At 38.3% G+C, this 14,442-nt stretch overlaps 1 protein-coding gene across 3 annotated transcripts in view; it reads right to left on the bottom strand.

Annotated features, from left to right (window-relative positions):
- Hmgcll1 (3-hydroxymethyl-3-methylglutaryl-CoA lyase like 1) overlaps positions 1-14,442 on the bottom strand; it is a 130,404-nt gene that overhangs the window by 57,689 nt on the left and 58,273 nt on the right. Inside the window, exons 4-6 of one of the 3 annotated variants that reach the window (XM_027411131.2) lie at positions 10,228-10,323; positions 8,913-9,061; positions 558-621 (exon numbers count right to left, since the gene is read on the bottom strand). The exons of 1 other annotated variant lie outside the window; for it this stretch is intronic. In XM_027411131.2, coding sequence (XP_027266932.1) covers positions 558-621; positions 8,913-9,061; positions 10,228-10,323 — 309 coding nt within the window. The remainder of the gene's footprint in view (positions 1-557; positions 622-8,912; positions 9,062-10,227; positions 10,324-14,442) is intronic. One more of the 3 variants, XM_035444484.1, reaches the window with a different exon arrangement.

Raw genomic sequence — 14,442 nt, 5'->3', positions numbered from 1 at the left:
CTGGCAGAGAGATTTATCATTATAGGCGTGGTCAGGGCACCTGTGAGCAGCCCCAAGTGGGCATGGTTAGCAGTACCTCTAAACAGGATTTCTCTCTACAGGCCTCTTGTAGTAAAGATCAGTACTTATACCTAGTATAGGAATGGACTTTGGGAGCCAATTCCACATAGAGGGATACTCCCTCAGCCTAGGCCCTATCCCAAAGGATATATTAGACTCTGAAGACCCCCCCATGGAAGGTCTCACCCTCTCTGGGGAGCAGAAAGGGTATGGGATAGGTAGGGTGTTAGTGGAGTTCAGGGGAGGTGGGGAGGGAGAGGGAACTTGGATTGACATGTAAAACAATCTTGTTTCTAATTTAAATTTTAAAAACTGAGATAAAATAAAATGAAATGACTAGCTAAGTAATAAAATACAACTTCAGTGATAAGTTCCCAGCCATCCTTCTCTTTAGCTTCTGCTACTGAACTTCAATAAACAATAAATAAAACTGTCTAAATTGACTGATAAGACTCTTCTTTTTACCAGTAACCATAAAAGCTGGAGACATTTCTTACTTCGGTGACTTTCTGTGGTGTGATGCTTCCTTCATATGGACAGCCCAGGGCACAGGACACATACCTACATTGAAAATACAAAGCAATGTGATTTGTCGATCGTTTCAAATTTCCACTTTACAACACATGAAGCAAAATTATTTTACACCTTTACTTTATTCTCCAATGAAACAAAAATTATTTAGGAGCATTTAGAGGCTACTCTGACTTTAGTCTATCAGACAATTACAATTTGATAATGTTATTTGATGATAATAATGACTACAGAATATTACATGAGCAGGTTTATACTATAGCAGTGGTTCCCAACCTGTGGGTCTCAGCCACTTTGGGGGTTAAACAACCCTTTCACAGAGGTCTCCTTAGAACATCCAGTATATCAGATATTTACATTAGAATTCATAACAGTAGCAATAAAAATAATTTTGTCATTGGGGGTCACCCTAACATAAGGAACTGTATTAAAGGGTCATAGCATTAGGGAGATTGAGAACCACTGTACTATAGCATCATATAAATATTCAAAGCAGAAAACAATAGTGAAATATAGTTTTATTTAGATGGTTATAAATTCAATATTTAATTACCCAATTCATTACAATTATGTAGAGCTGGCATGCAGAAATGAAGTTTCTCTCCATACATCTATCTGGATGTTTGTGACAACCAATAAGATACAGCAAGTATTCATTTCCAACCTCAGGAAGTAGCTGCCACCTCAGAATTCATCCTATTTCTCCCATGAGTTTATCTAACTTGTTCCAAGTAGAACTGTGTCTAATGTGTTAAAAAGGTTCTGGATAAAGATATTTTGGAAGCTTCCTCAGCAATTCATTTCCACTTAAAGATGGTGGTCCCTTTCCATGTTATCAACCTTGATGACAAGCCTGCTTTAACTATTCCCAGCTTATCTCCACCCCCACTTCACTGTACCATCCTCAGACACTTTTACAATGCAGTGTTAAGATGATGCACCATGTGTCCTGTGTCCAGAAGTGAAGAAAGCCGCATGGGGAGAGAGGGGTGGTGGAAGGGCTAGAAATACAGTTCTTGGTCCAGGATAAGAAAGATTCTAGATAGCACATGTTATGGTTACCAAGGAGGCTAGACTTGGGGATTATCCAAACATATTCTGAGGCATTCAGAAAATTTAGTTTAGATCTTGAAAAGTGAAATTTGTTTTACAGAAATCTAGTTTTTCAGAAAGTGGCTGTCAGAGGACAGGTAGGAGCAAGAAGAGAGCATACTAACATGTTCATTGAATTTAAGCTGTGATTCATTGGAAAGTTCAGAATAAAATTTCTAACAGACTTTACACACTAAGTGGGCTACTACACATTGATTATCAGGTGTAACTTAATTTGGAGGTATTAATATAGATAAAGTTTACTTTTGAGGAATGAAATACATAAGCTGTTTAACAAGCCCATCTCACAGTTCAAAAGACAAGGAAGGAGAATTCAAATTTATTGGCAATGTAGCTTGCTCTTCCAGTTCTTATAAATATTTTATTCAACATCTTAGGTAATTTGTTAAAATGTGATCAAGTTACATGAGAAGAAAGTGGCATGTATATTATTAGATAGGGGTGAATAAAAGAGGAAAAATTCCAATCCAAATATAATTATTCCAACAATGTGCAAAAACTTACTACATTTGTTCTAAGTCCCAAACACAGAGATATGACTAAATATAGTATCTATGGTGCCAGTTACAATTTTCCTCTTTTTTAAGACAAGGTTTGTCTGTGTAGCTTCGTCTATCCTGAAATTCATTGTATAGATCAGGCTGCCCTTGAACTTACAGAGATCTGCATGCCTCAGTCTTCCAAGAGCTGGGATTAAAGGCATGTTCCACCATGGTCTGGCTCATAATTTCCTTTAAAGTAAGTTAAATAAGGAAAATATTCCAATACACAACAGTAAATTCAAACTGTTCAAAACAAGCATCCCATGCTTTATTTGGCTTGTTGCTAAACCATGACTACCTGCCGGCTTGCTCCTAAGTCCTAACTCTCTATATTTTCATTCATTTCTGACTAATAACCTTCCAAGGTATATAGGTTTTCCTATCTTGACTTCCACTGAACTTTATTTTCATAGGATCTTCCTCAATTTTGTGAGTGCCTTCTTTGACTTACTTATGCATGGATTTGCTTACTACAAAACGAATGCAGTACTTCTCAAACTATGTCTTTATCTGGCTTTAAGATTTTTAAAGCAAAGTTGGCCTACAAAGGCTCATAATCCAAAGTATGACAATAATCTCATTTCTCAAAAGTTCTACTGAAGACCTCAGCATAAAACCAAATACACTGAACCTGACAGAAGAGAAAGTGGGGATAGTCTTGATCTCATTGGCACAGGCAAAGACCTTCTGAACAGAACACTGTTAGCACAGGCACTAAGATCAACAATTAATAAATGGGACCTTGAAACTGCAAAAGCTTTTGCACTATCATTCAGACAAAATGGGAGCCTATGTAATGGGGAAAGATATTTGCCAACTATACATTGATATAGGGCTATATCCAAAATATATTTTTAAAAATAGACATAAAGGAAACAACCTAATTTTAAAATGGAGTTACAGGTCTAAACAGAGAATTCTCCAATGGCTGAGAAACACTTAAAGAAATGTTCAGCTTCCTTAGCCACCAGGGAAACACAAATCAAAACTACTTTGAAATTCTATTTTTATTGTAAATAGATTCTTCCCTCACACAATACATCCCTAACAGAGTTTCTCTTCTCTCCACTCCTTCCACCCACCCCTATTACCTCCCCCTATCCCCCACATCCATTCACCCTCTATTCCTCTTCAGAAAAGAACAGGCCTCCAAGAGACAAGAAACACAACAAAACATAATATAGTAAGACAAGGCAAAGTCTTCATATCAAAGCTGGACAAGGTAACCCAATAAGAGAAAAATAGTCCCAAGAGCAGACAAAAGAGTCAGAGACACACTCACTTCCCATGCTAGTACTCCTGCAAAACCACCAAGCTAACAGCCATAACATATCCACAGAGGACCTGATGCATACCAATGCAGGCCCCTTGCTTGCTGCTCCAGTCTCTGTGAGCCCCTATGATCCCTACTTCGTTGATTTGGTTGGCCATGTTCTCCATCCCCTCTGACTCCTTCGATATAACCTCTCCCTCTTCTGTGGGGTTGTTGATTAAAAGCACTCAAAACAAATGGCAGTTCATGCTGGTGGAGAGGTGAAGTAAGGAAAAACTTATCCATTGCTGGTAGGACTGCCATTATGGAAACCAGTGTGTCAATTCCTCGGGAAGCTGGGAATCAATTCACCTTAAGATCCAGCTATACAACAACTTTGCATATATGCAAAGGATGGTTCATCCTACTAATAAGACCCTTACCCGAACATGTAAATTGTTGCTCTATTAATAATAGTAGAAATAGAAAATAATCTAAATATCCCTCAACAGAAGAATGGATAAACAAAATGTGGTACATTTATATAATGGGGTATTACTCGGCCATTAAAAATGAAATTTGCAGGTGAATGGATGTAACTAGAAAAGATCATCCTGAATGAAGAAACACAGGCCCAGAGGACAAGTGTGGTACTTATTCACATATATTTGGTTGTTAGTTAATGATAACCAACATGCAATCTGTAGAGCCATGGGGAGAGACAGCTAAAATTAAGAGTCATTTCAGGGGTAGTACGGAAGCTTAATACAGCAGAAGCTTTGTGTGTGTGAGAGAGGGGGAGGGGGAACAAATACTGAGACCCACAGCCAGACAATATGCAGCGAGTGGGAGATCTTGGGGCACTCAGCCCCAACAAGGAATGTCTCCATCAACATCCCAACCCCAGGTCTCAGTGTCTATATCTGATGTATCATGTGAGAAAATAATTATTTTCAAAAAAAGGGGGGGCAAAGCATGGTAGCACATTCCTATAATCCTGGGACGGGTGGCTAAGAGGAGTGCCACAACTTTGAAGTCAGCCTGGGCAATTTAGGACAGACAGAGCTACATGGCAAAACCTTGTATACAAAAACCAAAGCAAAAGAAAAGAAAAGAAAAGAAAAAATCAGTGTTCTAGACAAACTGACCATCATCCAGCCTCAGCTTACTGTTTTACACTCATGTTAGGTTACATACACTTACAAGAACTAGAAACCTTTAAGTAAACACTCTACATAGGAAAAAATGCCAAAGCAGATGTCTGAGTTTTAGTTTTATATATCATATTGCAGTAACCGATTATGATTATTTCATGTTTTCTTGCAGGCCAAAACCCAGGCCTGTTTAGTGGTGGAAGTTAAAAGCAGCTTGTGCTCCGCAAGTGAGTTCCTTGGAGGGAGACTGTCCAGTGGATGCTGTTTGATAGTTATTCAGAAGCTACTCATTGCACACCTAAAAGCAGACCTCTGAATCAGAGACTCATTATCCCTCCAAATAAGGCTGCCCTCGACTTCAAGGTCAGGATCATAACCTATGTGGCATCTGGCCTCGGGCAGCAAGAAGGGCAGGACACACAAACTGTGAAACATGATTTAGATAGATGGTTTGGCTAATTCAAGTTGAAAGCTGCACATTTAGAATAAATGTGTTGGGCTATAAATCATCCCTGAAGTGAAAGTTGGGGGAGACTGCCCTTCCTTTTTGGCAGCTGAGAAGGCTGCTGCCCTAAAGGTTGGAAGCTCAATGCAACTGAGCAGCCAATTGAAAACTGTTATACAGTGGAGGAACTTCTTCACAGTGAGTGTCTTTCACTAAAGAAATAGATCACAAATATCTCTGATGCAATATATTTGAGAAACAAGACAGACTTCCCTTAGATTGGTTTTGGTTGATAGGTAAATAAGGGCTGTACTGATAGAGGCTGTAGGAAAATCAGATGCCTCACCTCCTTCTAATTAGTAGTATACATTAGTCACATAGTATGAACAAATTATTACTAAAATAAAACATTACATCTTACAAGCTGTCTTTGTTTTCTATACCTAAATAAAATCTATTGGTTTTAAAATATTATTTAATTAACAGTTTGCCTTAGTCTCATAACTTCAGTTTCATTTTTTTCAGTAAAGTTGAGAAGAAATGCCACAGACACTGTTCATAGATATACATTCTTGTATTTTGTAATCCTTTAAAAGTAGACAAATAACTTAGACTCCTAGTAAAGGGGGACTAAATACACTTAGGCCTCACATAGCTCAGACATCAGAGGCAAAATGGCAGCCCATATCACACCTGCCTTATGCTGATCTTTCATGTTGTGGACTTTCATAAGTGGGACCTCTAGACGTTTTATTTTATAATATACAGTTATAAGGACATAAAACAGTGTGATATTAAAAGAAGACATGAAGTTGGGAGAGGCATGAAGAGAGGAAGATGTAAGAGGATTTGGAAAGAATGAGTGGTAAATATGATCAAAATGTGTTTTGTGTGTATATACATACATATATATATATATATATATATATATATTATATATATATACACATATAATTCCCAAAGAATGAATAAAATACAAAAATAAAACAAAAACAGAATCATATTTAAATTCAGTGCAGTTAGGGGAGAAAATAAATTAAAGTTCTCAAACAATTAAGGATCACACATGCTAAAAGTTGTATTTCTGAAAATGAACAGTCCTCTGGAAAATCCAGAAATAAACTTCAAATTGAGACAAAAAAAAAAGTGTTGGGAAATCTACAATAGAATATTGACAGTAGGCTACTGATATGTTTTTCTGGTTTTATGTTGGTTTCCTTGACTTCCCAATGAGAAACATTTTCCTCTATTCTTCACAATTTGAAATAGATAAGGATGTTAATATGCCCTTTCTTTTTCTTTCTTTTTTTATTTTAGAAACAATCTTATTTTATATATCAGTCCCTCCATTCCCTTGCCTTCCCATCTGCCTTGCACCCCACTGACCCCCCCAACCCACCCTCCACCCACTCCCCAAGGATAGTGAGGCCCTCCATGGGGGTGCAGGGCATCAAAGTCTGCCACATCATTTGTGAGAGGGCCTAGGCCCTCTTTCATGTGCCTGGGCTGTCATAGTATCCTTCCATAGAGAATGGGCTCCCAAAGTCCATTTGTGCACTAGGGACAAACACTGGCTCCACTGTTAGAGGTCCCATAGACTGCCCAGGCCTCCTAGCTGGCACCCACATTCAGAGAGCTTGGTTCGGTCCAGTGATGGTTTCCCAGCTTTCCGACTAGGGTCTCTGTGACCTCACAGGTCGGGTCAACTATTTCTGCAGGTTTCTCCAGCACGGTCTTAATATGCCCTTTCTTTTAAAGATAAGAAAGACAAAACAACTTAGTGATACTTAAATTTGAAAGTTTATAGAACATTGCTCCTTTTCATTGTGGTTATATATTGTGGCCTTAAAATAAATACATTATTTTATGATGAGCGGTATATATTGTCTTGGCTTTAAAATGTTTTATAAGTTCTTCACTGGTGAGGAGGCCTTGGAAATCTATGGGGCCTCTTGTAGTAGATCAATACTTATCCCTAGCATAGGAATGGTCTTTGGGAGCCCATTCCACATAGAGGGATACTCCCTCAGCCTAGACACATGGGGGAGGGCCTAGGCCCTATCCCAAAGGATATGACAGACTCTGAAGACTTCCCATGGGAGGCCTCACCCTTCCTGGGGAGCAGAAAGGGTATGTTATAGGTAGGGTGTTAGTGGGGGGCAGGGGAGGAGGGGAGGAAGAGGGAACTGGGATTGACATGTAAAACAATCTTGTCTCTAAGTTTAAAAAAAGTGGGGAAAAAGTTAAAAATGAAAATTATCTATTAAGCTAGAAAGATAATTAGATACTTAAAAAAGAAAACCTTTATGGTAGAGAGTTGGGAAGATAAATTCCAATAGAAAACACAGTGTGGTATACTCTAAGTCTGTTTGTTCTCCTAAAGGCCCAGGCCTAATTCCAATCATCATAATGTTTTCCCTCAAAACCAATTGTCTTTAACATTCCACTGGCTGGTTTTGTGTGTCAACTTAGCACAGCTAGGGTCATTAGAGAGGAAGAAGCCTCAGTTGAGGAAATGCTTCCTTGAGATACAGCTGCAAGTCTTTTTTTTTTTTTTTTTTTTTTCAATTAGTGATTAATGGTGGAGGGCCATGCCCACTGTGGGTGGTGCCATCCCTGGGCTGGTAGATTTAGGTTGTATAAGAAAGCAGGTTGAGCAAGCCAGGGTGAGCAAGCCAGTAAGCAGCTTTTTTCCATGGCTTCTGTATCAGCTTCTGCCTCCAGATTCTGGCCCTGTTTGAGTTCCTGTTTTGACTTCCTCTAATAAATGTACTATGATGTGGAAGTGTAAGCCAAACAAACTCTTTCCTCTCCAACTTGCTTTTTGGAGTTTCATTGCAGCAATAGAAACCCTAATTAGAACACACTTTATTATTTTTTTTAAATTTGCAGTGCTGGGCAGTAGTAAGCCAACACCCTTCTCTTATTAATTGGTGAATTATTCTACCACTATGGACTTTGCTTACCTCAACTAAAAGAATTAAAAGGTACAGTTAAATCCATTCCCAGCATAAATTGTATGCTCATCATATCTGAATATTTATATGATTATTAGAAAACAAACTACTGTCTTTCTTCAAAAACGAATAATTTATTGCATGTTTTGCCATGTATAAGAACAACTCCAAATCTATGCTGCAACTGCTGGCCGTGGAACCAGGCAAAAAACAAATGCAGATTTCTCCCTTTCCTTTGGTTCCACCATGCTAAAGTCCTCTATATCTTCCTGTCTCTGTTCTCCACTACCCTGTTTCCTAGTGGTTTTCATATGACTCTATTGCAAGAGCCTCAAGACAATGAATTCAGAAATGACATTACATGATATTTCAATTCAAGGCAACCATGCTAAATCCTAACAGAGAAAGCTGGGTTTTTGATCTAGGACAGTTTTTCCTTCTCTGTTTCCCTTAATGGGATTTCTTATAATGAAAGCCAGCAATGTTTATCCAAAGCAATGTAGTTTCTACATAAAAAGGCAAAGAGGAAGGATCTGAGATACACCTGCATTTCCAGAAACAGCTGTAATTTACTGACACATGTGAGTCTGATACAACACATAACTATATCTAGATAGCTGAAACTTAATGTCAGATTCACCTCCCAGCTCCCCTGATACCCATCAGATTCCACATTCCACAGGCTGGAAACATGGTAATTGTTATAATGGGATACAATTACACAGTGATTCCTATAAATAAATATGGTTCATATAATATTATATATACATATTAGTGAATGGTAGAAAACTATCATGGTGGTTTATAAGTGAACTCTAAAAACTGATACAATGGAATCAAGTTGGGTTTCATGAGTACCCTCGTACTGGGATGTCCATGTGCCTTGCGGAGCTGATAACTTCCTCAAACCTTCCCATACTTTCTTCAATTGAGCAGTTAATATTCTTCTTGATGAAAGATTCTGAAGCAGCACCAAAAACTGCTATCTCAGTGGCTCCAGCAGCAACCTGAAAGACAGTGTATGGCCCAATGCTACCACGTTTGAAAGTCTTGTGAATGGTTGCTGGAGACTCAACTCCAACAGCATGCCTGTGTTCTCACATTGCCTTAAGGTTGAAAGACAGATTCCTCTCTTTTTGCCACTTACACTGTTTTGAAATGGAAAACTCTTTTATAGTAACAAGAAAATTCTACAAACCACAATAGTCTTGAGATTATGAGACACATAAAACACGGTGAGGATGAACCAGTTAACCCTGTCTTTCATCATGTTATTCTCAAAACACTTTCCCATAATTATGGGGAAAAATTTGTACCCCAATAAAGCTGGCATTTTTTCAGAAGAACGTTATTTTAAAACCAATTGTTAAAAAGCAATACAAATTACTTCTGTTTTTCCTTTCTTCCTATCATCCAACAGAGGATGTCTTGCTAACAAGATATTGATAACAGCAATATTCTTTAATTTTATAATGCCATAAAATTATATCAAATCAAATGAAAGAAAGATGTTTCTAGCAGCATATACATCAACTTTGCAGCATAGTTATCAAATGGAGAACTTAAAATACTGATTGACCCAAGGGATATATACTGCGACATCTTTGCAACAAACATATGTAAAGATAATACAGTAAATTTTATGTAAAACTAATGTGGTTCTTTGTGTGTAGGCATTAAAACTTTTATTTAAACCATAGAAATTTCTAAAGCACACAGATCACAATAAATAAAACAGAAGAGGAATAAAGTCAATAGAAGCAGATACAGTGACAAGGATTAGTTTTAGGCTAAGAGAAAAATCCACAGAATCAAAAGGCTGGCCTCAGCATGTTGACAAAACATTTATTTCAGGATTGTTAACAATTATAATGCTTCATCAATAAATGTTTAAGATATACCCTACATTAACTTCTTAATCGGGAAGCACAAAATAAACTTTCAAGTTTTCATCCAAAAGAGAGAATTATATTTTTATTGTTAAATTCTTGAATACTGAAAGAGCTATATATGGAGAATATGTTAGGTCCTAATAATGCCATGGAGAATCTTGATCTCTATATGTTTATGCTAGTTTATCAGCAGAGGAATTAATTAAACATGACAGCATTATAACTTTTAAAGGTCTTCAAAACAAAAAAGGCAATTTTAGAGAAAACAGTAGCACACTTACAGCATGGTGGAAACCCTGAAGATTAGGTATAAGGACAGGATATCGAACTCCTGGATACTGATGGATGCCTCTCATCACTTCAGTGTGATCAGCCATCTTAAATACATAATAGTTCTATGTAAGTATGGAACTGAGCAAGGTATCAAATATATTATTAGCCTTCTGCATGAGTTATAGTTACATATAAAACATTCTATAAATTAATATCTGAGGTATTCACATGTAGCAAAGAAACATAGTTCTCGCCATCATTTGTGACAGCAAATACATAGTATTTTGCTGTTCAACTTCTCCAGGCTATCATGAGTATCTGACTCTTGGACTACCAAGTGCCTATAAGAAAATAAATATTGGTTAAAGAAAATGGCAGAAATCCTAGTCTTCCATAGTTACCCACTTAGTCAGATACGGCTATGTGAATTAGGAAGGACATGCCTTGTTATAGTACATTTATGATAGTGGACTATGAACTAAGAGTTTGAATGGGATGTATTATACTTTTTGTTTTGTTTTAAATCAGCCATGATGCTATTTCTGGTCTTTGATACTTTTCCAAGTTCTCCCTGTTGATGAAGACATAGATTATATTTATCCATCCCCTAAAAGTTGGGTACACTGTGATTGTTCTGAGTAATGCTTTATAGTGGGAACAGTATTATGTGATTTCTTGGTTATATAAAAGGACCACTGAAAAATCAGCTCATGGTGGCAGGAGAAAGCCTCAAATCACCTATGCAATGGCTACAAAAGAGGCAGGCCTTCATAGAGAATATACATGAAGATGAACAGAGGCACTAAGCCAACAACCAGGGCAAGTTCCTATATCTGTGACTAAAGCAGCTTCAGATGACTCCAGCCTCAAAGAGTTCAGTCGTATGGCTATGATCTTAGATACCATGGAATAAAGACAATCGCTCCATTGTGTCCCAATCCACAAACTTAGTGAATACAACATAAATTTATTTCTACCACCTAGCTCTCAAACAACTCACTATATAGTAGGAAAAGCTAGAACCCTGAAAAATGGATGTGGCTGGTGAAGAAAGAGCATGCATGTGCCAGCAGTGGAAGCACATCATTTGTCACCAGGGTATGAACCTAAAGGAAGATGGGGACCATACTCTGTGACATGTCTTGGAATTGAGTTTATGTTAGTCAAAAACTACTGATTTATCTTGAAGGCAACATAAAGGCACCGAGAGTGGGTACTGATTGTAGCGAGATGATTGGAATAAATTCAGAATTACAAATGAATTCCAGGGAGGTAGGAAACTCAGACCATAGTGATGTAAGGCAACTCTTAGGCAAGTCTGAGAATCCAGTGAGTGTTGAGCTCTAGGGATACTCTCTCAGCCTAGACACACGGGGTGGGGGGGGGGAGGTCTAGACCCTGCCCCAAATGTTGTGACAGACTCTAATGATCCCCATAGAAGGCCTCACCCTTTCTATGGAGCAGAAGAGGGATGAGATGGGTGTCAGTCAGGAGCATGGGGAAATGGGAGGGAGAGGGAACTGGGATTGATATATAAAATAACATTGGTTCTAATTCAAATTAAAAGGGGGAAAAGAAACAACAATTGGCCAAGAACGTATAAAGAAAAATTACTAAAACTAAAATGAAAGATGTATTTTACTCAAAAACTTAATCCCTACTATTCATTCATAGGCTTTAATAAAATACATTAACAGTAAAAGATATCTGAAAAAGTCATTGAGGCATCCTATTATTATCTACATACCTGAAGTTACATATAACACTCATAAGACTGTTTATACATATGCATATATAGTTTAGGTAAAAATCTCCCCCTGTGAGCTGACAATGCTTTTCCCAATAGTCAAAGATAATACAACAAAAACCCCAAATCAGCCATGAGAATCCTCCTTTTGAGTTGTTGGTCAAAGCTATCCAATAGTCTCTCAAAACATAATAGGTTATTGTGGTTGTTCCTGTTGCCTCTCAGAGGTTGAAGGTAAGCCCCTATTTCTGAAGACACTGAGTTCTTTGGACACAGAACAAGGATTCAAATTGGGTCTTACCTGAAAGCATCCTCCCTGAGAACTAGTTTTCATGGTACCAGAAAGGCTCCATGGAAGATTTCAACAAATGAAAGCAAACAATCGTCCTACCCAGCTACGGTGCTTATGAACTAAAACAACAGTGATTAAGGCATGATATCCTTAAGGGTACAGTGGTGGCACACATACCTTGGTGGTAATGAACATCCCTCTGACTAGATTTAAGGAGCTTAACAGGAGGAAACTCCTGCCTGGTACTGGAAACCAAGCCACATATCTGAGGCTAGTGAGACCATGGTTCTTAGAGGAGAACCTCCAACCCCCACTTTACTAAATTGGTATAATTCCTAACTAAAATCTAAATGTTTATCCTTATACACAAAAGTGTTGGTCCCACCTCTTATCAAAGAAATGTCTCCTTGCATCAGATGGAGACCATTACAGAAAACCACAAAAAAAGTACAGAGAAAGAATGACCATGTATTTACAATAAACCATGTATAAATTTATTTTTTAAATTATTTTGTAAACATATAACTTATCACTCATTAAAAATGAAAGTATATTTGTATAATAATAGTATAGACATGCTAAATTATTTAAGTACAAAGAAGCAATGGTTGACTGAATATTTGGTGCTGCTGGCTAAAGATCAAAAAATTTCAGAACTTGTAGAGTTGGTTGACATTTCAAATTTATAATTAATGTTGAAAATACTGTTTTTCATGAATACACAACACAAAATTGCAGAAATAATTTGATTACCATCCCAGAAATTGTAAATTCTGTCTAAATACCATGCCAAATTTGAACAATTTTATACAAATCTAGTCAGCTACTCAAAGAGCATTTTTTTCTATTGATTCCAGGGTTGAAACCCAGAACCTTGCAGACATTTCATGTTTGTGTGTGAGAATGTATGTCTATCTTCTGATGCTCCCCACATTATTTTGGATACAGGGTCTCTCAGTGAGCATGGAGTTAACTGATTGGGCAAGGCTAGTTGGCCAGAAGCCCCAGTGATTTTCCTGACTCTGCCTTTCCAATGCTAGGATTACAGGCACGTGCCAACCATGCAACTCTTTTTTCTCCAACTTTTTTATTTGAATTAGAAACAAGATTGTTTTACATGTCACTCCCAGTTGCCTCTCCCCCCCTCCTCCTCTACCATCTCCCCACAACTAAAACCCTACCTATATCACATATCCTTTCTGCTCCCTAGGGAGGGTGAGGCCTTCCATAGGGTGTCATCAGAGTCTATCATATCCTTTGGGATAGGGCCTAGGGCCACCCCTGTGTATCTTGGCTCAGGGAGTATTCCTCTATGTGGAATGGGCTCCCAGAGTCCACACCTATGCTAGGGATAAGTACTGAACTACTACAGGAAGTCCCGTAGATTTCCGAGGTCTCCTCATTGAAACCCATGTTCTGGATCAGTCCCATGCTGGTATCCCAGCTATCAGTCTGGGGACCAAGAGCTCCACGTTGTTCAGGTCAGCTGTTTCTGTGGGTTTCAGCAGCCTGGTCTGGACCCCTTTACTCATCACTCGTTCGTCTCTACAACTAGATTCCAGGTCAGTTCAGTGATTAGCTGTGGGTGTCTGATTCTACTTCCACAAGTTGCTGGATGAAGGCTAAAGGATGGCATATAAGACAGTCATCAATCTCATTAGCAGGGGAGGGCATTTGAGGTATCCTCTCCTCTGTTGCTTAGACTGTTAGTTGGTGTCATCTTTGTAGATCTCCAGACCTTTCCCTAGTGCCTGATTTCTCTGTAAACCTAAAATGTCTCCCTCTATTATGGTATCTCCTTTCTTGGTTTCTTCTATTCTTTCCCCAACTCAACCTTTCTGCTCCCTCATGTCCTCCTCACCCCTCCTCTTCTCCCCTTCTCATTCTCCCAGCTCCCTCCCCCCTCCTCCCTTGCTCCCAATTTGCTCAGGAGATCCTGTCCCTTTCCCCTTCTCCAGGGGACCATGTATGTCTCTCTTAGGGTCCTCCTTGTTTACTATCTTCACTGTCAGTGTGGATTGTAGGCTGGCAATCCTTTGTTCTATGTCTAAAATCCACATATGAGTAAGTATTTACCAAGTTTGTCTTTTTGTGATTGGGTTACCTTGCTCAAAATGGTTTCTTCTAGTTCCATCCATTTTTCCTGCAAATTTCAAGATTCAATTGTTTTTTTTTTTCTGCTGA

Source organism: Cricetulus griseus, chromosome 4, assembly GCF_003668045.3.
Source record: "Cricetulus griseus strain 17A/GY chromosome 4, alternate assembly CriGri-PICRH-1.0, whole genome shotgun sequence".
Taxonomy (NCBI): Eukaryota; Metazoa; Chordata; class Mammalia; order Rodentia; family Cricetidae; genus Cricetulus; species Cricetulus griseus.
Note: the sequence above shows the minus strand (reverse complement) of the source record. Positions and strands in the feature narration are given on the sequence as shown.